Genomic DNA, 22,297 nt, shown 5'->3' with positions numbered 1-22,297 from the left:
CATGGAGACAGGAGGTGGATGCTGGCGTGGAACTCTTGTGGTTCAGTTCTTTGTGCGCTAAGGTTTAGGTTAACTAGTGACTGTAGTTGGACCTTTTATAAAATATGGTTAATGTGAAGTTTTTCCTTAGTCACAGAAGTTCAGTCTGGTAATTATTTAAAAATGCAGAAGCCCTCAAGCTGGCGGGTCTTGCAGACCACATGACACTGACAGAGACAGCCCAGAAGCCCCTTGGCGGCCATGCTTGGTGCTTAGGTACACTTACAACATGGAACGCATTAGCACAGAACACTCTTCCCACCTAGTTTGGAAGCATGGTGAAACAATGTTTTATTTCAGATTTGATCACAGCAACTCAGTAAAAAGAACACATAATCATGATTTTTCAACCCCACTTGAAACTTTAACATCAAGATTAAAGCTGCCAAATTGATTCCAGGATCAAACCCCTGCCCTCTAAGAATGAAAGACAAACCCCAGAATTTTCTAAGAGTCAGAAAGACACAGGATTCCTTCTTCGAGGTAAGAGAAAGAGGGAGAAAAAGGCAATGGTGAAACTTGGGGGTTTCCAAGCCCACTATGCCAGGCAACAGACATACTTCTGAGTGCTGTGTGAACACCTGCAGGGTACTCATCTGCAGTCAGAAATCATTTCTTCTTTATTGAATGCCAACTTCATGATGGATAAAAACTTACAGCCACTCAAAAACATCCTCCTATATCGCAGTGAGCCAATGGCTTATTTGAGATCAACACCATTGGGTGAAACCATGCCTGTGGTACTTAGCATGGCCCTGCTTACGGACACCAAGTGCCTGCCTGGTCACTTATGAGACAAATCAAATCACACAGAGCTCCTGCCTACAAACAAAGCCTCTGAAGGACAGGAGAGTTCAACATCCTAACGGGAAGGAACTAGGAGATCCTGGCAAAACAACACAAGGAATTAATTACTCTGAAACCTAATGTTGGCGTTCCTCCTGGGTCCCTTTTTTAACACCTTGGGAGCCAGTAAAGATGTTAAACTACACTGTTCTTGTGCCTTTTAATAGACCACAGTGCCAGTTAAACTAGTATTTTTGTTGCTTTGGGGAGTTATTTTCCTTAGGGATTCAGCCAATATAGTAATGACAAGGCTCAAAAGCTGTTGAGCACAGCCAGGGGGCTTCTAACTTAAGAGGAAGCCTGCACACCGAACTGTAACACTGTGGACAGTACAGGGTAACTAGAGGTGGCGTCGGGGCCTCAGCACTATGAGTGTCCACTGAGGCTGCATATGGGCCCAGGAGTGGCACCAAGCTGCAGGGACGGCCAGCCCCACTCAGCTTCTCCTTGAAACACAATTGCAGCTGCATTCTGCATCACTGGAAACTGCAAAATAATATTAAAGCCATCTGGTCTATGTGTGGCTCCATGTGCTTCTTCAGAACCGTGGGATGGGAACACGTGCCCAAAGGCCAGGAGGCTGAAGGAGCTCCGTAACCAAGTGTCTTGTGTGCTAGATGCTGCTCACCTGGATCCCTGACAACACTTACAAGCTGAGAGAGGGATGCTGGGTAAGGCAGAGCTGCTAGAGGAACATGTTTAAAGAAACCAAAGCAACAGAAGCATGGGCCATCTCTCTCAGGTGTCGACTGTGAAGGGACAGAGTGTAATTACTTTAGATTCTGAAGGCCGCATGGTCTTTGGCCAACTACTTAGTAGTGCCATGATCACATATAAAGGAATGGGTTGGCAGATTCAGTAAACACTTCAAGGCACAAAGTGGTCAGAGCCACAGAGCCTTCAGGCAGTTAGGTTAAAGGCTGAGGTGGGGGAGATAGTAGCTGGCCTGGTTTAAGAGTCCACACCCAGGGCCCAAACTTTTATACTTTTGCTGTCAGGGTAAAAAAGTCTGCTGACAAGAGCAATGACTACCACCCTGCTGCATGGCAGAGAAGCCACCAAGCTCAGGATAATCCCTCATCATCTTTGGGATCCCACATGGCTTACCTTTTTTCCAGGCTCTAGCATCCTCTGAATCAAACAGGTAAATTAGGCAGCCAACACTGGACATCCTGTCCCTTTGCCTGTAGCCATCTGCTATGGTGGCAGTGACCAACATGGACACTCCCCACTTGTTTCGACAACCTTCACAATCTGCACATAGCTACTTAAGTCTGCACTGTGAAGTTTAGTGAATGCTGAACACGCCGCTCAGCCTCCCAGCACCAGGTCCTGGGGCCAGGCTCACAGGGAGTCACGCATGCTGCTCCTGTGGGATGCGTGGCCTCCGGGCTGTGCACTCACACTCTTCTTTAAAAGTGTCCTGGGTGGGGCCTGAAGCCTGCTTGCCCCCTTTGTCTTGACACAGGACACAACAGGCTGTGAATCCTTGTCCTTGACAGGCAGAACAGGTCAACACAAGCTGGCGGCACTGGGGAGTAGAACAGAGTTTATACTGGTCCCACGGGGCTCCACAGTATGAACATTCTAGGGAAGAAAGGATCTTATTATTCTCTCTCTCCCTTGCTTGTATACACACATCCCACACAGAGAGAAACACACAGAGAGAGACACAGCAGGGAGGGAGGGAAGGAGGGAGAAAGAGAGAGAGAGAGGGAGGGGGGGGGGGGACATAGATAAGTTCTAATTCCTAAAATAACTCTTAATTCACTAGAATCTAAAATACTCTTTTGGTCCAAGGGAATGTTTCCAAGTCGGGCAGGTTGGTACCAACTATGACCTAAACACTTGGTAGGCTGAGACAGGAAGACTGTAAGTTCAAGGACAGCCTGAGCTATGTGTACAGTGAGACTCTGTCTCAAAAATAGAAACAGATTAAAAGAAAATACTATTCCTATCACATAAGAAAGAAAAAGGCCTTTATGGGGGTTGGGGTGGTGGTGTGGAGAGGCTGCTTCTGGGAACTGTGTTCTGATTCTTCCTCCTCCATCCATTGCTCTTTCTTCCATCGAGAAACAGCTTCCGAAACCGGCGGATTACCTTACCCCCCCAACTGTCCCTCAGATAATCTCCCTTCCCAGGGGGACAATGTACCTAAATACAGAAGACCCCAGATTATATCCAACTTGTAGAATGCACAATGCCCCACCCAGGCCATCACCAAAGGCCACTGCCAGGACACCTGACCACCCAACTCCTCCTGGCCAACACCGGTCACCTTTGAGAACAGGAGTGTGCCTTCTGTGCCGCCTTTGGCCTTTCTCACACTACAGCCACATGCAGGCGCTTCCTCCACGGAGCCCTCATTTCTTTTCTCTTATGATCTATACTATACCTTGCTATAAAGCAGATCTGAGGTTTAAATGAAACAATTTTTAGACCATCATGAGAAAAGATCAGAAAAGTGGGCAGGCAAAATGGCTCAGTAGGTAAAGACAATTGCTGCCAAGAACGATGTCCTCCTGGGTTCCATCCCCACAACCTACATGGTAGAAGGAGAGAACTGACTCCTTCCTGTAGGCTGTCCTCTGACCTCCACACACACTGAGGAACATACATAAGCATGTAGATAAGCAAATGTTTTACAAAGATCAGAAGAGAAGAGATGAGCAAATCTCACTAAGAAGTCTGTAATCAGAAGGTTCTAAAAACTGTAGCAGCCATTAGGGTTGCCTACCCATGACTTTCATTCAGATACTACTGAGCTGTAGTATCCAGGGCAATTCATGCTCTGTGGACTGTCTCTCCTTTCCTAACTATATCTGACAAGGGCCCGAGTGTGACCAGCTAGCTGCAGTGGCCACGTTCCTGGCCCTGCTCTGCCCGTCCACTCTCACCTTCAGATGTGCACTCTGGGATGGGAGCATGATCTGGCTGCAGCATGTCACACCACTGGTCACCAGGGCTGATTTGTCTGATCTGCCTGTCTAACCAGGTATCTCCTTCCTCGCTCATGGCTCCATGTGTCCCTCTCCTGAAGTTGTAGCCCAACGGATGAGGACTTTCCCCATATAAAAGAGGACCACTCTTAGGTCAAAAGTATACTAGCAGCTCTGTGTTTTCCTGTTCAGACCTCCAAACAAGTCCTCAAGTGTACAACATGTCCACGGGCCACCTACTACTTACTCTTTGCCATGGATGTTTGCAGCCTGATAATGACTATGGACCTTGTCTATGAAAAAAAAATTTTAAATCAACAAAATCAAATGCATCATGTTATCAAGGAAATCAATTGTGTAGAAATACAAAATGGTAAAATAACTTTCAAAGTGTGTGATTTAACAAAAGCTATGCTATATGTTAAGACATTAAACACAAGAGTCAATGGGAGGCCTACTATGCCCACTGTGAGGCTGTGAGGACCATGATGCCATGCTGAGCTTCCCATAGCAACAGCAGTGGATGTGGCAGGACTGAGAATCCTTCTGGAGACAAAGGCCCAGTACACCTGGCACAACTGGTCTGCTTCATGATGCAAGTATTTCATTTTTGTCACGAGTTACGTTAAATGAAAATTTAAGTATTTTCTCACTCCAATTCTTAGACCCCCCCCTGAATTCTACATCTGTCTGGCTCCAGGCAAGTCAGGTGGGGTTATGACCATTTTAAAGGACTTGCCCACCCAGTGTATAGCATGACCATCACCATCTGAAGCCTGCCAGGAAACAAAATGGCAGCATAGTGCCCTTCATGGCACCATGTGATGCTCAGGTGTCATGGCCTGCCTTCCCTGGGCAATGGCTCTAGAATAGTGACTGATTCTGACCTGTAATAACATGGCTCTGGACCTGGGCTGACCTACCTGATACCACAGAACTGTTGTAGGCCAGGGCAAACCGTTCATCAAAAACAAACAGCTTCCCTTTGTAGAAGCCATCAGGAAACTCTTCCAGGTACTTGTGGATGCCGCCCTTGAGCTGAAACACTTCCTTACACACTCCCTGGGTAGAGAAAAAAAACAGAGATTTAGAAACAGTTCCATGGTGGTGAGTGTCCAAGCAGAGCATCCACCGCCTGTGCCCATCAGCCAGGGCCTCCCAGGGGCCCCTGCAGGGTGTGGAAAATGCTGACCAAGGGGTCAAGGAACCACCTGGCCAGACCTTGCCTACTGGAGGCTGAGTGATGACAGTGGGCAGGCCCTTCACCCTCTGAGACCCTGGGAAGCCTATTTTTTGCTATCCCCTAAATATAGGAAAGCATCTGTTGGGACATGTAATGTTACTGAATTTGTTCTTCTCAGGAACAAGCAGAAGGATTAGGAAAAGGAGCTGCTCAGCTAAGCTTACTCTTTTGTACCTGATGTGTCTTCAAGACTGCTAAGTGCTGGAGACTTAAGAAGCTCGGGCTTTATACTTACAAACCCAATGCTGGAGCTGTACCAGGGAAAATAAATCCCTCGGTGAGCAGGAGGTGAGGGGTGGAGTGAGGGGTGGGGAGCCCCACACAGGCTGGTGAGTGGATCGTCTTCACCTGTGTGCTGGGCCTACAGTGGCTCACCTTGGCTCTGAGGTATGCAGAACCCCGTTCGCAGCGAATGCCCCCAGTGCAGTACATCAGCACCCTCTTCTGCCTGAAAATGTCAAGGTTTTTGTCAACGTAGCTAGGGAAGTAACTGAATTTCCTGATGTCTGGTGCTAAGCAGCCCTGGAATCGTCCCTACAACACGGGGACAGAAGGAAATGATTAGAAAAATGTACCTGCTGGGAGCCTAGTTCTTTCCAGTAACAACCCCCCACCCAGACAAAGAGCATTTGCTACCCAAGGGTCGCATCCCACACTCTCACCCTTTAACCTCAAGAGCTGGGATTGTGGGTTCCCTTCTTACAGGACCCTCAGGGTGATGGTGGAGATTATGCTGGCAGCTCTCACCAGACACAAGACAAGCTGGCACATGACAAGGGTAGGTTCATGGGAAACAAAATCCTTTTATGTGCCAACATGTCTTTAACTCATATTTTTTTAAGCTTTCTCAACCTGGAGCTCAGGACTTAGGTTTTCCTGATGCTGCTGGTACAGGAAGGAGGGTCATGTGGCTAAATGCTCCACACAGGAAATACATGGTGCTATGCAAGGCACACCCACCACTCTACTCCATGCCCCTCGGCTCTGGCTCCTACTTACTATTTTGCTTTCATAGAAGTTCCTGCAGTCCAGTAGGATAGTGTCACCTTGTTCCTGATTCGATTGTGATAAAAGCTTTTCTATTTCTTTATGAAATTCACCAGGGGATAAATGGATTCCTAAAACCAAGCCAAACATTTACATTAAAACAAAATGAGAAATGAAGATCTAACCCCAGTTGTCCTAGTCTGACTGGAGTGCTGGCTCTGCTCCTCTCCATCAAACCCTCCTCATAATGACAGTAGACAGGAGCGGCAGCAGATCATGATCAGGCTGAGGTATCTCAGCAGCCCAGGTACTGCCATCTTACTCCAACCCGAGACTAGAGAGTTCCAGCAGTTTGGAAATAGATTTTTCTTAAACAGATGTTTGGGGATTTGTTTGGAGTGCTAGTCCACTGTGTGCTGTGTGGTCACTGTGAGTCAGGAAATGGACAGTGTCCTACTGTCAATGTCCACAAAGGAGCTTCGACATGTTCAGTATTCACTATAGCCTTCGAAGTGACAAGTGAAAAGGCTGAACACAAATTCAAGGCTAAGACCTTGAGTTAGACCAGGGTAGTTGAGATCGTGACACTCCAGGAAAGTCTGAGCATATGTGTGTTCGATACAAGGGTAAGGAGATGTACCTGCATTTGTGGGCATGCGGAAGAGAAGAGGGCAGGCTGAGGCAAAAGTACGAACAGACATGGAAAGAAGGTAGTGGAGAAGAAGAAAAGCTTTCTGACTGTAGAGAAGGGAGATGGAGACAGGTGTCAGAGTGCATGAGGGCAGAGAGAAAGGGTCTAGCCTGAGGAGTCTCTGCTTGTGACTAGAACATCCCTGGACGGCTCACTAATTGTGAAGAACTTAGAGTGAACTTGGCACTGTGAGACAATTACACTTCAGGGTGGGAGCCTTCTGGTGACACTCATGACGGAGCTTTACGGCACCACAGAAGCCTCATTCCATTAGGCATAAACCCCAACTACCACTTGATAGTTCTCCAAACCTGGAGAAAAAAGGAGTCCCTGAGCAGTTTAGATTTCTAATTCTGAAAGCTAAAATTATAGAATGTAACCAGACCTGATGTTATTCAGGTCAGCGTCATATAATTACACGGGTCCCAAAACAGTGATGTAAAAACTGAGGTTCAAAACTACGAGAAGCATGGAGATCCTCTTTGCCTTCTCCCTGCAGGGAGATCCAGGGAGCCGAATGTGTCCCTGCTGCTGCTCTTCTGGCAGGAAGGGCCCCAAGAGACAGACACCCAGATGGACGTGTTCACAAGGGGCCCCTTTAAATCACAAGCTTCAGGTGAAGACCGCCCAGTACTGCCTGCAGGCCAGCCTCCCCTCAGCGCCCCAGCAGTGTCCTGCCACACCAGGTAGAGCTCCTGTCACTGCTCTACTAAGTGGGGACACCAAGTAGACACAACCCTGCCTGGGTTCTATCTCTTCATGTATGAGTCTATTTCCAAGATGCCTGTACTAACCCCTTTCCTTCTAACTTAACTCCTGGCCTTCTTTTTAATATTTGCCTATGAAAAAATGAATGCCTTAGAAGCAGGTGGCCCTTAATTCTTTGAGAGAAGACAATTCTACCTAGGAAGTAGCAGCCATGGGAGTGGAGGCAAAGAAAGGGACTGCACCTGATCTGATCACAGCTCTGGCTCAGAGCTGGTAGCATAGATGTTGCTAGCCGCCTGTGGCTGACAACTACCTGAATGTGCTTTAAGAAGGTAACAGTAAGTGTGACATACATACTGCATTCCAAGGCCTAAGTATGAAAAAGTAAACAACCTCACTAATGGTTTTTATATTTATTACATAACAACACGTTTTGGATATACTTCATTTATTCATATTATATAAGCCAATTTCACCTATTTTATTTATTAGAAACTGAAAAATAATGTTATGTGGCTCCCATATTTCTACTAGACAGCAATCTCTGTGTGCAAACTCTCAATGTAAATAGCAGTCTAGGGGAGATAGGTGGACAGATTACCCTTTTGGGGTGTAACTAGCACTAATCCAAGACTGAGGAACTCTATACACAAATGATTAGGTGCCTACAAACTCTCTGCAAGGCTAGAGAGATGGGCCAGCAGGTAAAGGATGTGCCTTCAAGCCTCATGATCTGGGTCTGATCCCCAGAATCCCATGGAGGAAGGAGAGGACTGAGTTTCATGATGTCTACATACTCGCTGCAGTTCTCAAGCCCATATACAGCCACATAAATACAAGTGACATGGGATCCTGAAACCGTGATCTGCAGTGAGGGGAGGTGAAACTCCAGGAGACAGTCAGCTGAGGACTACCCTAGGGGATGCACTGACACTCTCCAGGTTCTGAGAAACTCTACAGCCCAAATGACTGGGATCCTTGAAAGCCAATCTGCAATGGGGGAGAGCTGAATGTACATGCTCAAAACATTTTTTTTTCTTGTTAAAGGGATCTTATTTCAATTTGTTTTTCTTTATTTGTATGGAGGTCAGAAGACAAGCTCGGGTTTCAGCACTTGCCTTGCATCTTATTGCAAGGGTCCCGTGGGCCTGCTGGTCTGCGAGCCTCTGCAGAGCCTCTATCTCTGCTCCCACTGCACAGCAGCTGGCACTGAGACTGCAGCTCTGCATGGGGTCAGGTCCCCACACTTGAGTAACAAGTGCTTTATCCATCTTCCCAGATCCTCTTATTTAATCTTAATGGAAACTTAAATCATTACACAGCAGGAAATTCAATGACAGGATATTTATTAAGCAATTGTTGCTAAAATATTTTAGACATGGTAACAGTTACACTTAAATGTTACTCTTTCTTTCTTTTAAAGGTGTTTACTAAAGAATTTATGAATACAATAACAGGATCTAGGATGAGAGAAAGGGATGGGGCACAGAGGTCAGACTGTCATGAATGAACAGCTGCTGGGGCTGTGTGTAAGCATATGGAAGGTCACTCTATTATTCTCTGCACTCTAGTTAATGTTTGGAAATGTTCATGGTAAAAAGTAAATCAAAACCAAAAATCCCTGCCAAACAAATGTCTTTCAGTCATCTATAGTAACCACAGGGAAGCAGGGATGGAATGTTCTAGAACACTGCTTTGGTTTTGAAAGCCATTTGCTTACTAGGACAAAAAACCATGCATTCTTTCTGCTGATGAACTATCTGCAAATAATAACCACACTGCTTTCAAACTGCTCTCTCTAGAAAGAGGAAACAACTTCTTGCCAAACCATTACCAAGAAAAATGTGCTTTGGGTCTATAGGTGAGCTTTTAGTTACCATAAGCACCACAGAAGCCAGTTTAAGTGTTAGATGGACAAAGAGTTAGCCTCCCCATGGCTACTTTAAAGAGAAGATTTACTACAGTTTTTGCTAATCAGTATTTAACTTTCTTATTTATCTATTAGATTTTATATCTATGACAAAAAGTACCAATTCTTTAAGACATTATCATACCAGGGTTCTTGTAGGAGATCTGACTGGGGCTGATCCCCATAGGCACGATCTCTTCAAACACACCGACTCGCAATTCCGGGAAGCAGTGAGACCCTCCTTTGCTGCTCTAACCAAGGAGAAAGAAGACAGAGTTTACTTGTCCTACTTCCAGGTAAAGCCAAATGCCAAATGTAAGAATTACGATATGTTTTACAGTGTGATAGCTGAAAATCTAAACCTTGAATTGTGGGGGAGGTGGGGGAGGAACTTTCAAAGAAGATAAAGTTATGGTCCAAAATGTTCCAGATAATGGAACATGTTAATAAATGTCTCCTGCCTCTTCCATATGCAGGAACATTGTGTTTGTATGGCTATGTACATGTGACTCAGCACCACTGAGAGTCACATGTGATCACACGCCAGCTTTTGTTCTGGAGCAATGACCACTTGTGTCTTGCTGTGGCCAGCATGAGAATTAGTGAAGTGTTCCCATCAGCTTACCATATCCTGTGACAAAGAATAAAGTACTTAGACACAGCGCCTCAGCTGAAAGAACCACAACTTTATTCTGATGTGGTGTCAACTTTAATTTCAGATTTACTAAAACCATAGTCCACCACGGAGATCTGTGCAGCAGTCCTTCCAGGATTTAGATCCCAGCTTGTTTAACTGCACCACCCTTATAGGAAGGGAGATGAGGGTCTAGAGAGGATACCAACATGCCAAGTGACATGGGCACTCGACGGAAACAGTGACAAGCCCGCTGTTTTCCTGTGCTGGCTTGGAGCTCAAGGGGAAAGGGGTTTGTCTGGTTCTGCATGTGCTCGTCAATGACCCACAGCAGACTGCTCTAACTTTACTTCCTTTTCTATTCTCTTACCTTAAAATCACCCTCGCTCAGGTAATCCTTAAATAATGGGCAAGAGAGCATGACTTCCACGTAGAGTCTGGTGGCCACTTTGCTTCCTCCAACAGTTCCATTGATTCCTTCAGTAGCGATCCGAATCTGAGACACACAAAAAGAGGAGAGGAGTGCTGTCTTGGCTTGGGTGTCTTCTCAGGATAAAATAAAGGTCACTTTCATGTCAATGAGCATAAGAGGAAAAGCAGAGGCCACCACAGTATCACAAGATAGAGCACACGTGTCCCTCTGAAGCAGCAAGGCCTATTGTTCAGTCTGTGCCAAACAAGCTCTGAAAAGCCTATTTGCTACACAGCTCCAACAGTCCAGTAGCCAAAGGGGATTCAGAGATGAGGCTACAGTACAGGCTATAGATAGAAGCTTCCAGAGGCTTAGGAAGAGGATGATATCCAGCACTTCCTCATGGGAGGCCCAAGAAGCTTACATAGGTATAATAATGTCAAACATAGAATTAAAAAAAAAAAAGAGCCACTAAGGAAACTTTACCCCAGTCCTAAAGAGGGACCTTACTTGACAGTGGTAATGCACACACCTCCTCTACTTGGAGGCCGAGGGAAAACCACCATCCCAAAACCATGGGCTGAATTCAAGTTGTTTTGCTCACTGAAGTGCCATGTTTGCATTCACACCTGCTCCATGGTGGGTGCTCGTGTGTAAATGCATGTCTTCCCGTATCTCTGGCTCTCTGGCTTCTCTAATCTGAAACTGTCTTTGAAATCTTCACTGGGATGGAACATGAGAGCTTGGGCTGGGGCATTCTTGGGGCTCACACAGTTGGCTGTCCTAGCAGAGTGAATCCTATGAATGCAGCCAAATTTTAAAGTTGTATGTGGCTATTCATTTTCATTGTCTCTCTTGATCCAGCTTTTTAGGTTATGGAAAAACAACAGGATTCATCCTATAAGCCAATACCAACTGACTGGTAGCTACCCAGAGATGAAGTATCCTGAGTACCACTGATTCCTTGAGAAAGAGGGCTACAGTAGGGTGAGGTGGGGTATAGATGTTACATGCCTTTAATCCCAGCACCTGGGGAGCAGAGGCAGGACAATCTCTGAGTTCAAGGCCAGCCTGGTCTACAGAATGAGTTCTAGGAAAGCCAGAGTTACACAAAGAAACTGTCTCAGAAAACCTACAAAATAAAATAAAATAAGAAGCTGCAGTCCAGGGGAGATTGCTCTGAATATGAGGCAGGGAGCACGGGCCATCTCTGTTCTACAGGCTATGTACCTATCTATCACCAGCTAATAGGAGACTACAAAGAAAAAATATCCTGGGACCAGCAAGGTCAGGAAATCTGTGTGAAACAGTCTGACTGGGTGATGGTGAATGTATATTTTTATGTGACTATTTCTAGGTAGACAGGCAAGTTCTTTCCTATTTCATTTTAATCTCAGAAGCCAAATGCATGCCACACACCCCCGTTCCCTACCAAGTCATTTCTAAACTCACTCACTAGTCTAGCAATACCTAGACTCTCAAAAAGTCCTTCAGACGCCCTTTGGTGGAAAAGCCCTGAACTAGGAAACAGACAAGCAGCAGCATGCAGTTACGCTTGTAACCGTTCCGCCATCTCTAGTTCTTACTCTCAAATTTCTGGAGGTCATATGATGTACAGCAAGGGGCATTCAGGTTCTCCTTTTCCTTGCCTAAGAACCAATAATGTCAAAACTCAGCACTAAAGTATCTCACTAAACTGGCCAAGACTTTGAAATCTGAGAGCCAGGAAGATGCTGCCACCTGGTGGACAGGATTGCTCACTGCTAGCATGCCAGAAGAGGCTGGTCCTCTGTGACAACAGACCCTTTTTTTCTCTGTATGCAGCCTAGCCTGCTGTTGGAATTGCAGCAATCCTCCTGACTCAGCCCCCTAAGTGCTGAGATTACAAGAGTGTACCATCACACCTACCTTTAAAAAGCTCACCGAATAGAGATGGTGACATATATCTATATATAATCAGATATATAATCAGAGCACAAATAGTTACTGGTTTTCAAAACTATGTGCTAGGAATTAGTGATATAGTTGTTGAAAAGAGCCCCCACATCTCAGGCTAGAGGAGATCAAGATGCTGAGAAATACGAATAAACAAGCGCTATAAAAGTATCGCAGATGCCCCGGAGGGTGTACTGAGGAAATGAATTTGGATAGGAGGTCAGGAAAGGCTCTGAGAAAGAGTTACTATGATAGAGAACTGAAGCTTCAGAGTTAGACTAGAGAGACAGAGTGGGTATGGCCATGAACTCTGAAGAGAATTTACCTCGAAAAAGGACAAACAAAACAAGACTTGGTGGGTCCCAGAAACCAAAGAACATGAGTGGGAAAGGCCGAAGGCCCTGGTCTTGCAGCAGCCTAGGCCGTGTTAAGGGCTTCACCCACCTGCTGCTACTGGAGCTATTCTAACAAGATCGTTCTGACTGCTGTACTCGAGAGCAGACTAAATGCTGAGAATCGGGGACTGCAGGCTAGTCAGGAAGTTACCACATGGACAAGATAGATAGAGTGGCAGCTTGGTCAGGGTGATGGAAGTGGAAGAGAGAGAGAAGAAAACGGAGTCAAGGGATATTGCAGGGCAGGTGTGGGGATGAGCTGCATGGGTGAGTGATACCAGCACTTGTCCAACAATGTGGGTGTGGGAAAATGGCACTGACCAGTCAGTTTACTAGTAACTGGGGCATAGGAGAACCACAACCACCAGGTCCTCAGAAGGTCCTGTGATGGTTTGTAAATGCTTGGCCCAGGGAGTGGCATTATTAGCAGGTGTGGTCTTGCTGGAGTAGGTATGTCACTGTGGGTGTGGGCTTTAAGACCCTCATCCTAGCTGCCTGGAAGCCAGTCTTCTCCTAGCAGCCTTCAGATGAAGATGTAGAACTCTCAGCTCCTCCTGCACCATGCCTGCCTGGATGTTGCCATGCTCCTGCCTTGATGATAATAAACTGAACCTCTGAATCTGCAAACCAGCCCCAATTTAACGTTGTCCTTATAAGAATTACCTTTGTCATGGTGTCTGTTCACAGCAGTAAAACCCTAAGACAACTTCCTTTTGATTTAAATTTTGAAAAGCATTTACTGTGCATAGGCATATAGCTGGAGGACAAGCCACAGAGGGCATTTTATAAAAGTAAATGCCATCCTCTCATGCAGAGGTGTTACCATCTGGGAACATGCTTCCTCTCATCTTTACACACACTAGTGGATACCGGAGAAATATGCAGTTATAATTTTCTTTATTCTACAGTTTCCAATCCTTACAGAGCCTGCTATGTGCTGAACCTTGTTCCAGCAGAGAATACATCAATGAAGACAAAGCTTCTGGTCTCAGGAGGCCTCATATGCTACAAGGAAGATGGCCTTTACTCTCAGACTGCAGTAAAGTCTTTAGGCAGCAGCAAAGACAGAGCAAGGTGAAATCACATCACCCTGTACTGCAGAGGGAGCACCACTGGAGTGGAGCTCAGAGTGCATGAGGGAGGCATGACAAGGAAGGAAGGGCCTCACAGAAGGGAAGGAGTAAATGTCGGTACCTGAGATCATCAAAGACCTGATTCTAGGAAAACCAAGGTGTGACTTGGAATAAATATGCAGAATCTACAAGAGGTTTTCGAGTTCAGAACATTTCCCTGTCTCAGCTGACAGATGTATCAGATGTAACCCAGCCATGCCCACTCCTTTATGTACCATCCACGAATGTTTCCAATTTACAACAGCAATGAATTAAAAAAAAAAATGTAACAAAGCCTGAAATAATTACTATTTGACCCTTTTCCTGTAGGCTGACTTGAGTCCTGGTCTATAAAGTGACATAGCAATAGCTGTTTTACACTTTACTAGAATGCAAGCAGGATTTCCCTTCCTTCTAAGAACCTATCATGTGAAGACTTGTACAAAGAGCACAGCTCCACCAGTCCAAGGCTATGGAGACCAGAAGAGGCTGTACAGGCACATCTGGAGCAGGGCTTACCTTGCCTGTAAGGTGCAGGTGATGGCACAGAGCTGTCTGCCAGGCACAGACCCAGTGGGGGTCCTCCAAGTCACAGTAGCAGTAGTACAGGAGCACCTCTCCTTCCTCATCACCATGGCCACTGGACAAAGAAAGTCAGAGGACAGAGCACCTGAGCCGCAAGGAGCCACAGTGCATCCAGGCAGAACTGGAGAACACAAAGCTGGAACAACTCATGCCTCTGTTCTTATTATTATCCTAACGAAGAAGCACTTCTCTTCATAGTTTCTCTACATAGGACAGCATCTGCCACAGACTTCTTACAAAAAGCAAATTCGCTTTACTCTCCTCACTTAGCACTCACACCAAGAGACAGGCATTATTAACTCCACTTTACAGGCAAGCTGGAAGTTTGAGCCCACTGTAGCTTATCCTCAATCACAAGGCGGTATCTGGTTTGACTAGCTCTCCATGAAAAACAATTTACTTCCAGTTTTTCATGTAGTACACTTATCTATGAGACATGTTATTATTGGGCACACAAGACAAACCTTTCTATGTCAGCATGCTCACAGAAGAGCACTAATCCACTGAGAAAGCGTCACTACTTTAGGAGACCAGAAAAGAGTGTAATATAGTTTGAAGCTAGACTTAAAAATTAAAAGCAAAGAAAAAGGTTGGATTCTGAAAATTCAGTATATGGAATATTGTATCCCCCAATAATCTTTTAAAAACATTTCATACATTTAGTATTTTTATGTGTATGAGTGTTTTGCTTTTGTGTTTGTCTATATACCATATGCATGCAGTGCCCAGGGTAGCCAGAAGGGGCATAAGATCCCCTGGAACCACAGACAGTTTTATCCACCATGTGGATGCAGGGAATGGAACCTGCATCCTCTGGAAAAGTAGCCAGTGTTCTTAACCATGAGCCATCTCTCCAGCCCTTCCCAATAATCTTGATGCATGACTTACCTGTCTGGATGCATACTTGTGAATTCATCAGTGTCTGGACCAAACAAGTCTGATTCTTACCTACTCTACTTAGACATATAAATCAAAGTATCTTACAAGTAAAATCAAGCGTATGTTCCCATTCAAACCCTCAGAAAGAAGCTTTCTATCATTACAGATGGACTTTGCTCTCCAGTCATGCAACCACAAAGCAGACTCCCTTCTGTGCAGCTTCTGTTTTCTTAGCATAAAGACTTACAAACCATCCCCACACAGCCCTGTGTTATCCATGTCCATCTTACACTCAGTGTTTCTTTTTTGTTTGTGTTTTGTTTCTCTGTGTTGCCTGGCAGTCTTGGAATTCCCTCTATAGACCAGGCTGGCCTTGAACTCAGAGCTCCCCCTACCTCTGCCTGGGATTAGAGGAGTGCTTCACCACTCTAGGCAGTGCAGTGTTCTGACAGGACTACACCCATCCTTTCATTTTCCTGCTATGGCCATTTATAGTTGTTTTTGGTTTTTCTTTTTAAATCATTATTTTTAAAAATCTTTATGCCTGTGTGTATGATGTAGGTATATGGTAGGAATGTGTTCTTGTGTGAATGAAGGCATATGGGAGTCACAATGTGTATGTGGGAGTCAGAGGACGATCTTGGGTGTTGGTCTTCACCTTCCACTGTGTCTGAGACAGGGTCTCTTGTTCTTTACTGCTGTGTACCCAACACTTGCTGGCCTGTGAGCTTCTGGGGATTCTTGTCCCTGCCTCCCATTTTGCTGTAGGAGCACTGGGATGACCCCCAAGCACTCCCATGACTGGCTTTAAGTGGGTCCTGCGGACTGAAACTCAGGTTCTCACATTTATGTGGCAAGCATTTACCCCAATGGACCATTCCTCCAGCTGCTATCACTATAAAGTACAACTAGTTTATTTTTAGCTAGCATACAAAATAATGGGTCATTTCCAACATTCTGTTATTACATATAAAACTGCTGCAAGCGTTCCTGTTCAGGCTTTTCTGGATGTGCGTTTTATTTCTGCTGGTCACACACCCAGGAGTGGATGGCTGGGAAGATGAATTTTGCACTTTGGTTGATTCACCATGTCAACTGTACCTACCAAGGCTTTTCTCATTTTCCCATTTCAGTGGGCTAACTGTAATCTCATTGTGGTTGAAATATTTTAAAAGTAAGCCAAACTACAAAGTGAAAAACTTACCTCCTCAGCTCTTGAGGACTAACATGGCTCACATCAGGGAGCCAAGCAGACACCTCCTGACTGGGAGTGACACAGTCTTTTGGGGAGCTCCTTTTGTCTGTGGGCATAAGGCTCTGTGATTCACTCAATGCTGCAGTCAGCTGCTTTAGAATAGAAGCAGTCTGCTGGTACACGTCTTCAGCATGCTGTGTGGCCACATGCCTGTGGATGCTGGTCTGGTCTGCAAATAGCTGCTGACAGCATTGCCACCGTTGTTCCTTAAACTCATAAGAAGGTGCTGGAACTTGTTTGGTTTTGACAAAAAGGGCAAAGGCCTGCAATTAACATTTCAAACAGCATCATTGTTTAATGGCCTTACATTTAGGAATAACAAAAGTTTCATTCAAATCTTTTATATCTCCTTTTATAGGGGTAGGGGTTTCCAGCTTGACATCCTGCCAGTCTATAAAGCACTCCAAGAGCAATAGCATGGGCTTGTGTTGCTTCCAGCAACCTACACACTGACACTGACTTCACACCCTGGCCTCCAACATCCATGTTCTTCTGCACCTTACTGATTCCTCCTCCCTGTCCCTCCTTGTCCATGCTGCTCCCTGAGATGGGATGATCTGTTTTCTCTATTGGAGTGGCTCTCATTGGTAAAATCAAACAATTGAGATTTTGTTTAAAAAAAAAAAAAAGGGACATATGACCAGAACCTCTGGACAAAGCCAATAAGTGAGCCACTTATACAATTCTTCTAACTTTCTATAAGTTTGAAATTATCGCAAAATAAGGACTTTTGTAACCTCTGAATTTAATTTTCAGGGAAATCCATATAGGTTGACTGGAAGTGGACCTGGGAAATTACAGAGACATTTATTCTTCACTAACATAGAACCAAAAAGAGGCTCTCCAGGAGGTGAGAAAGCCATGTCCAAGCTATATCCCCAGCCAGACGTTTTCCTACCCAGGAGCTTCCTGCTCTTAAGAAGAGAGAGTTTCAGCCAATGGTTTCAACTACAACAATAGCAGGGATACAGGGCTCTGAATAGGGGCATCATCATCACCATCTTTATAGCCCAATCACGGTATTCTTAGGAACCCTGTAGCATCCTGCAGTGCTCTGTCCTTTCTTCAAAGCACTGAGCTAGCTGGATGAGACCAAACTTCCCCCGCCAGCAAGGTTCATAACAGTGTCTCTAGATGTCTGCTGCCTTGTTACCTGCCATTCTCCTTACAGTACAGTTCTGAGTTCCTAGGACTCTTCCTACACTAGAAGAAAGATGTCCAACTTTCTTCTCTAGGACCTAATCTTTATTTTTTTAATTTTTTTTACATATGTTAGTACACTATCATTGTCTTCAGACACACCAGGAAAGGGCATCAGATCCTGTTACAGATGGTTGTGAGCCACCATGTGGTTGCTGGGAATTGAACTCAGAACCTTCGGAAGAGTAGTCAGTGCTCTTAACTGCTGAGTCATCTCTTCAGCCCTAGGACCTAGTCTCTTCAAATACACTACCATAACTCTTCCAAGACTACATAATCCGAGACTAGACTGCACTGTGAGGGAGAGGCAAGCTCAATAATCTGCTTCTACATGTACTTCATTAACTTTATATGCATGACCACGAGGACACTGACAGCACGATTACCTTTTTCTTTGCAAACGAGTATTTCTTCTTTGTACTGCCATCTAACTCTGCTTTGAGACTGTTGCTAGGATTAATAAGATTCGATTCTTTTAAATCCAGATCAAAAGCCTTTAAAACACAGGTCTCCAGGCCATCCTCTTCGTCTGGTGAAGTGGAAGAAGGCATCTGGTTTTATTAGTGGGACAGATTCCTTTCAGTCAAGTATCTTCTGAGACATAAGCAAAAGACAGAATAGAACAATCAGCTCTTCGGTTACTTCTTGAAGCAGACATGAAACTAATGGAATCGTGCAAATGAACAGTAGCCTCCTAACCCAAGCCATCCATTCGTTCACTCGCTCATTCCGTAGTATTTATGTGACAACTATGCTCGACTAGGCGCTCTCCTACACACCGGGAACAGAGGAGTAAATGCAATAGGAAAAAGTCTATCCTCTTAAGTTTACAACCTAGTAGGAAAGGTAAGCCAATAAACTGATTTATTTAAGTTGACTTTTAATTTTTTTTTTTAATATTCCAAAGGAAAATAGGTGAAGTAAGGAGGCAAGTGAAAGGGCTCCTTATAGACAAAGGGGCAGGAAAGCTGTTCTGGGGCAATAGCATTTTCAAAGAAACATGAACTAGGAAGTAAGCCAGGAGAAAACACAGGGGAATGAGAGCAGGAAAGCACTGTGGACATTCCAAATCAACCAATCCCAGTGTTGCTGTAGCTTTGTTTCTTTGGTTCTCAAATCTCAGAGCCAAAATTTCCAAATTGCTACTGTGGCCAAATCTTACCAAAATAGATACACTATAACCAATGTAGTTTTCTTCTGTTACATTTTATTTACTTCTGTGTCTACTTGTACCTAGATGCCTGCCAATTCTCTCCTTCCACATCTACACAGGCTCCAGGGATCATACACTGTCAGGCTTGAGTGCCAGGGATTTACCCCCAGAGCCATCTTGCCAACCCCTATTTTTTTTCCAACAAAATTAAGAAAATTTTATTCTTTAATCTTTTTTTACAGTCCAGTCTTTATCCCCCTCTGGTCCGCCCTCTGACTGTTCCTCATCCCACACCTTCTCCACTCCCCTCCCTCAAGAGAATGCCCCTACTCCCTGGGGCCTCAAGTCTCACAAGGGTTAGGTGCATCTTCTCTCATTGAGGCCAGACCAGGCAGTCCTCTGCTGTATATGTGTCAGGGGCCTCATATCAACTAGTGTATGCTGCCTGGGCCAACCCCTATTTTTTAAATTAATTGTTTTGAGACTGGGTCTTGCTACACAGTAAGGGCTGGCCTTGAGCTCCCAGTAATCTTAAATTTAAGATTCCCCTTGCATCTGCTTCCAGAATGCTGGGCTACAATACCAGGCAATACGCTTTGCCATCCTTTGAAAGTCAACAATCCACTTTGAACTACATTCACTATGGCCTGGCCATTTCTAGTCTGATTTAGTGATGCTTAATGTTTGGTTTAGGACCTTAGACCAAGGTGCATATTTTACACATCAAAACAGACCAGGTCTTCAGGTTCTCCCAGCATCCCTTAGTCCCTACCTGGTATAACCTGCTCCAACCCTGAACTTTCCAGCGCAGGGGCTGGACTACCTTTCCCCCAGAGACTCTTCCCTATACAATCCAGACATTTTGGCCTCCCTGTTTGCTTCTCTGCCCTTTCCTGCCCCACCCCCATCCCCATAGTGACTTCCCTGGCCTCAGTCCTTGGGGCCAGTGAACTCACCTGAGAGCAGCTTCCCAATAAACCCACCTTTAATATATTCTCATCTGGTTCAAATTGGCTCATTTCAGGCAGAGAAATAACCTATCACTTAACTCCCCTCTTGGCGGACTCTTCCAAAGTCTCAACCTACTCTGATAATCTGTCCCTGCTCTTCTGATGGCACTTGTACCACTCTCCCTTCGCTATTAAGTCAGTCAGACTACAGTGCCTGTGGCCATCCCTGAGAGGGTCATTTAGGGCTTCTGCTCCAAAAGAGCAGAGGCTCCCCTTTGTTCACCAGGCAGCTTCAGTATCCTGAACACGGTCTTGTGTGCAGAAGATGACAAGTGTTAATACAATATAGCACTTGTTGAATGAAATAAAGCATTGAAGAGTCAGAGAAATAACTGTAGGTCCCTGGTCAGTCATGTAGGTTTCAGAGCAGAGACCATCAGGTAAAGGAAATAAGTCTTGATTCTTAAAATGTGAACAAGCGGGACTTAATCAGAACATAGTGGTTTACACACAATGATAGGAACAGAACCCAAGAAGCCATAGATTGGAATTTGCAATGGAAATTCCTGGAAAGATGGATTGCTTACATGTATGAATAAGTGAAAAGAATGGATAAAAGATAATCTTAAAAAAAAAAAAAAAACAAACCCAACGAGAAGACGTAGAGCCAGAAAGATGGCAAGATGGCTGGTTGTTTAAGAGTGCTTACTGCTCTTGCAGAAGACCCGGGATTCAACACCCCACCCCACTTCCGTGCACTCTTCTCCTCGCACGTCGCATGGCAGCTCATGATAGTCTGCAACTCCAGTTCCAGGATGGTATACAGACTTACACCCAGGCACAAATACATAAAATAAGATAAATAAAATACATAAATAAAACATAAGAGTTTTAAACATAGTAAATATGTTTGATTATAGATGTGCCCTGAAAATACAGCAGGCAGTGTTAGTGAATAAACTGTAACACAGGAAGTGAAGGATCTAATGACTCCTCCCTAAATTCATGGATTAAGCAAACTACAGAAACGGCCATATACTGTAACAGGTAAGACTGAAGGAAAAGTTTGGGCTGGGCCATGGACAAAGCAGTCTGGCGTCCATCACAGGGCAGAAGACGTCCACCTACTGTACACGTGCAGAGGGACGGAAGAACAATTGGAACCAGACCGATCAATATCTGAGGCGTCCCTCAGCTGGGAGAGGTAGGCAGTAGGACGACAGTGAGCAGGCTTGGCCGGGCGGGCCTGGCTTCCCTACTGCTGAGAGTGGCTTGCCCTCCCTCCCGCTCAGGTCTCCAGAGGCGTCTATGGCCAGACGGCGAGAGTGAGAACACGTACCAGCAAAACCTAGGCCTTTCCTGGGTCTCCCTTCACCAACTTGGCGCTGCTCCCCGCCCTCGAGCCCACGCCCCCCGGCGCGCGCGTGCGCAGAAAGCCCCTGAGACGTCACCTCTCTCAGGAAGTCTCCAAAATCGTCGGCGCAGGGGCCGCCGGGAAAATACCGCTGGGCCTGTGCAAAGCTGAGGCGGGATCGCTACGGCCCGGATAATTTAGCTCGCCGGCCAGAAGGTCCCAGAGTGGAAAGCCGGAGGAGGCGGCCGCGCTTGGGCTTGCAGACGCCGGCCTTCTACTGCGGAGCCCATCCGGTGCCTCTCCGCTCGCGCTTCCGGCAGGCGTCGTGAGCGAGTGCGCCTGCGCGCTGCTCAGTCCGCGCGCCTCGCCGCTGACCGCGCACCGGCCGGCCGGCAGCCCGACGGTTCTGGTGTTGCAGGCGACTCGCAACTCAGATCCGCCGCGCACCAGCAAGCAGCATGTCGCGGAGGCGGCACAGCTACGAGAACGATGGTAAGAGCTCTCGGCCTGGCCATCGCGCCCGGGTGAGAGCTGAGGCCGGGCTGCCTTCGGTCTCCAGGGAACAGATAGTCCTTTCTCCCCTGGAGGGTTCGGGGATCCCCGAAGGGAGGCTGCTGGCTTGGGTGTGGATAGTGGCTTCAGGAAAGCGACGGCCTCCTTGTTGCCCCATCTCCTTCAGTTATGGGGAAGGAAGGCCTGGCGAACCCCGTGGGCAAACCCGACCTGAGGTCCGGCGACACTGAAGATTTAATCCCTCACTACTGATCATGGAAACACACGTGTGTCTGCTGCTGCCCCTTAGGGTCAGTTAGTGGCGGGGATCTAGTGGACCAGTGTTTTCGTTTTAACCATCCAGGGTGCACTTGGAAAGGACCCTGGAAAGATAGGTAAGGAACAAAGCTATGATGTCGGATGTATTCCAATCTGAGCCCTGCTCCTCTACCTGCCACCCGCTGATTTCCCTCTTTTACGCTTCAAGGGAAGAGTACCAACACCCCAGAGGTCACTGATTAACACACGTGCTGTTTTGTTGGATTGACCTTAAGCATAGTTCCCTATATAAGAAAGTGC

General features: G+C 45.9%; 2 protein-coding genes across 7 annotated transcripts in view; one reads left to right on the top strand and one right to left on the bottom strand.

Moving 5' to 3' along the window:
* Positions 1-302: 302 nt before the first annotated feature.
* Positions 303-21,519, bottom strand: Tstd2 (thiosulfate sulfurtransferase like domain containing 2). Of its 3 annotated transcripts, none has more exons than XM_028770209.1 (10): positions 21,324-21,519; positions 18,156-18,363; positions 16,519-16,832; positions 14,370-14,490; positions 10,367-10,492; positions 9,508-9,613; positions 6,067-6,185; positions 5,443-5,601; positions 4,748-4,886; positions 303-2,472 (listed from the first exon to the last, which is right to left on the bottom strand). In XM_028770209.1, exons 2-10 carry the CDS (start codon positions 18,318-18,320, stop codon positions 2,240-2,242), a joined length of 1,482 nt encoding a protein of 493 aa, XP_028626042.1. In that variant the 5' UTR covers positions 18,321-18,363; positions 21,324-21,519; the 3' UTR covers positions 303-2,239. The 3 variants fall into 3 exon arrangements, with proteins under 3 accessions (XP_028626042.1, XP_028626041.1, XP_028626043.1); XM_028770208.1 differs by lacking the exon at positions 21,324-21,519 and adding an exon at positions 21,212-21,279; XM_028770210.1 differs by lacking the exon at positions 21,324-21,519 and adding an exon at positions 21,212-21,257 and having other exon boundaries at positions 18,156-18,360.
* Ncbp1 (nuclear cap binding protein subunit 1) overlaps positions 21,343-22,297 on the top strand; it is a 36,064-nt gene continuing 35,109 nt past the window's right edge. For all 4 annotated transcript variants that reach the window (XM_028770207.1, XM_028770206.1, XM_028770205.1 and 1 more), the window contains exon 1: positions 21,343-21,718. In XM_028770207.1, coding sequence (XP_028626040.1) covers positions 21,685-21,718 — 34 coding nt within the window. In that variant the 5' untranslated portion in view covers positions 21,343-21,684. The remainder of the gene's footprint in view (positions 21,719-22,297) is intronic.

This window comes from Grammomys surdaster, unplaced genomic scaffold, assembly GCF_004785775.1.
Source record: "Grammomys surdaster isolate TR1022 unplaced genomic scaffold, NIH_TR_1.0 199, whole genome shotgun sequence".
NCBI lineage: Eukaryota > Metazoa > Chordata > Mammalia > Rodentia > Muridae > Grammomys > Grammomys surdaster.
The sequence above is the reverse complement of the archived record's forward strand: the minus strand, read 5'-3'. Positions and strand labels throughout refer to the sequence as shown.

Coding starts and splice junctions, on each gene's coding strand:
- Tstd2 (XM_028770209.1), bottom strand. CDS start 18,320: ATGCCTTCTTCCACTTCACCAGACGAAGAGGATGGCCTGGAGACCTGT. Junction 9,614..10,366: donor TGAGCGAGGGTGATTTTAAG/GTAAGAGAATAG, acceptor CTCCTTGGTTAG/AGCAGCAAAGGAGGGTCTCA. Junction 2,473..4,747: donor CAACAGTTCTGTGGTATCAG/GTAGGTCAGCCC, acceptor TTTCTTCCCTAG/AATGTTCATACTGTGGAGCC.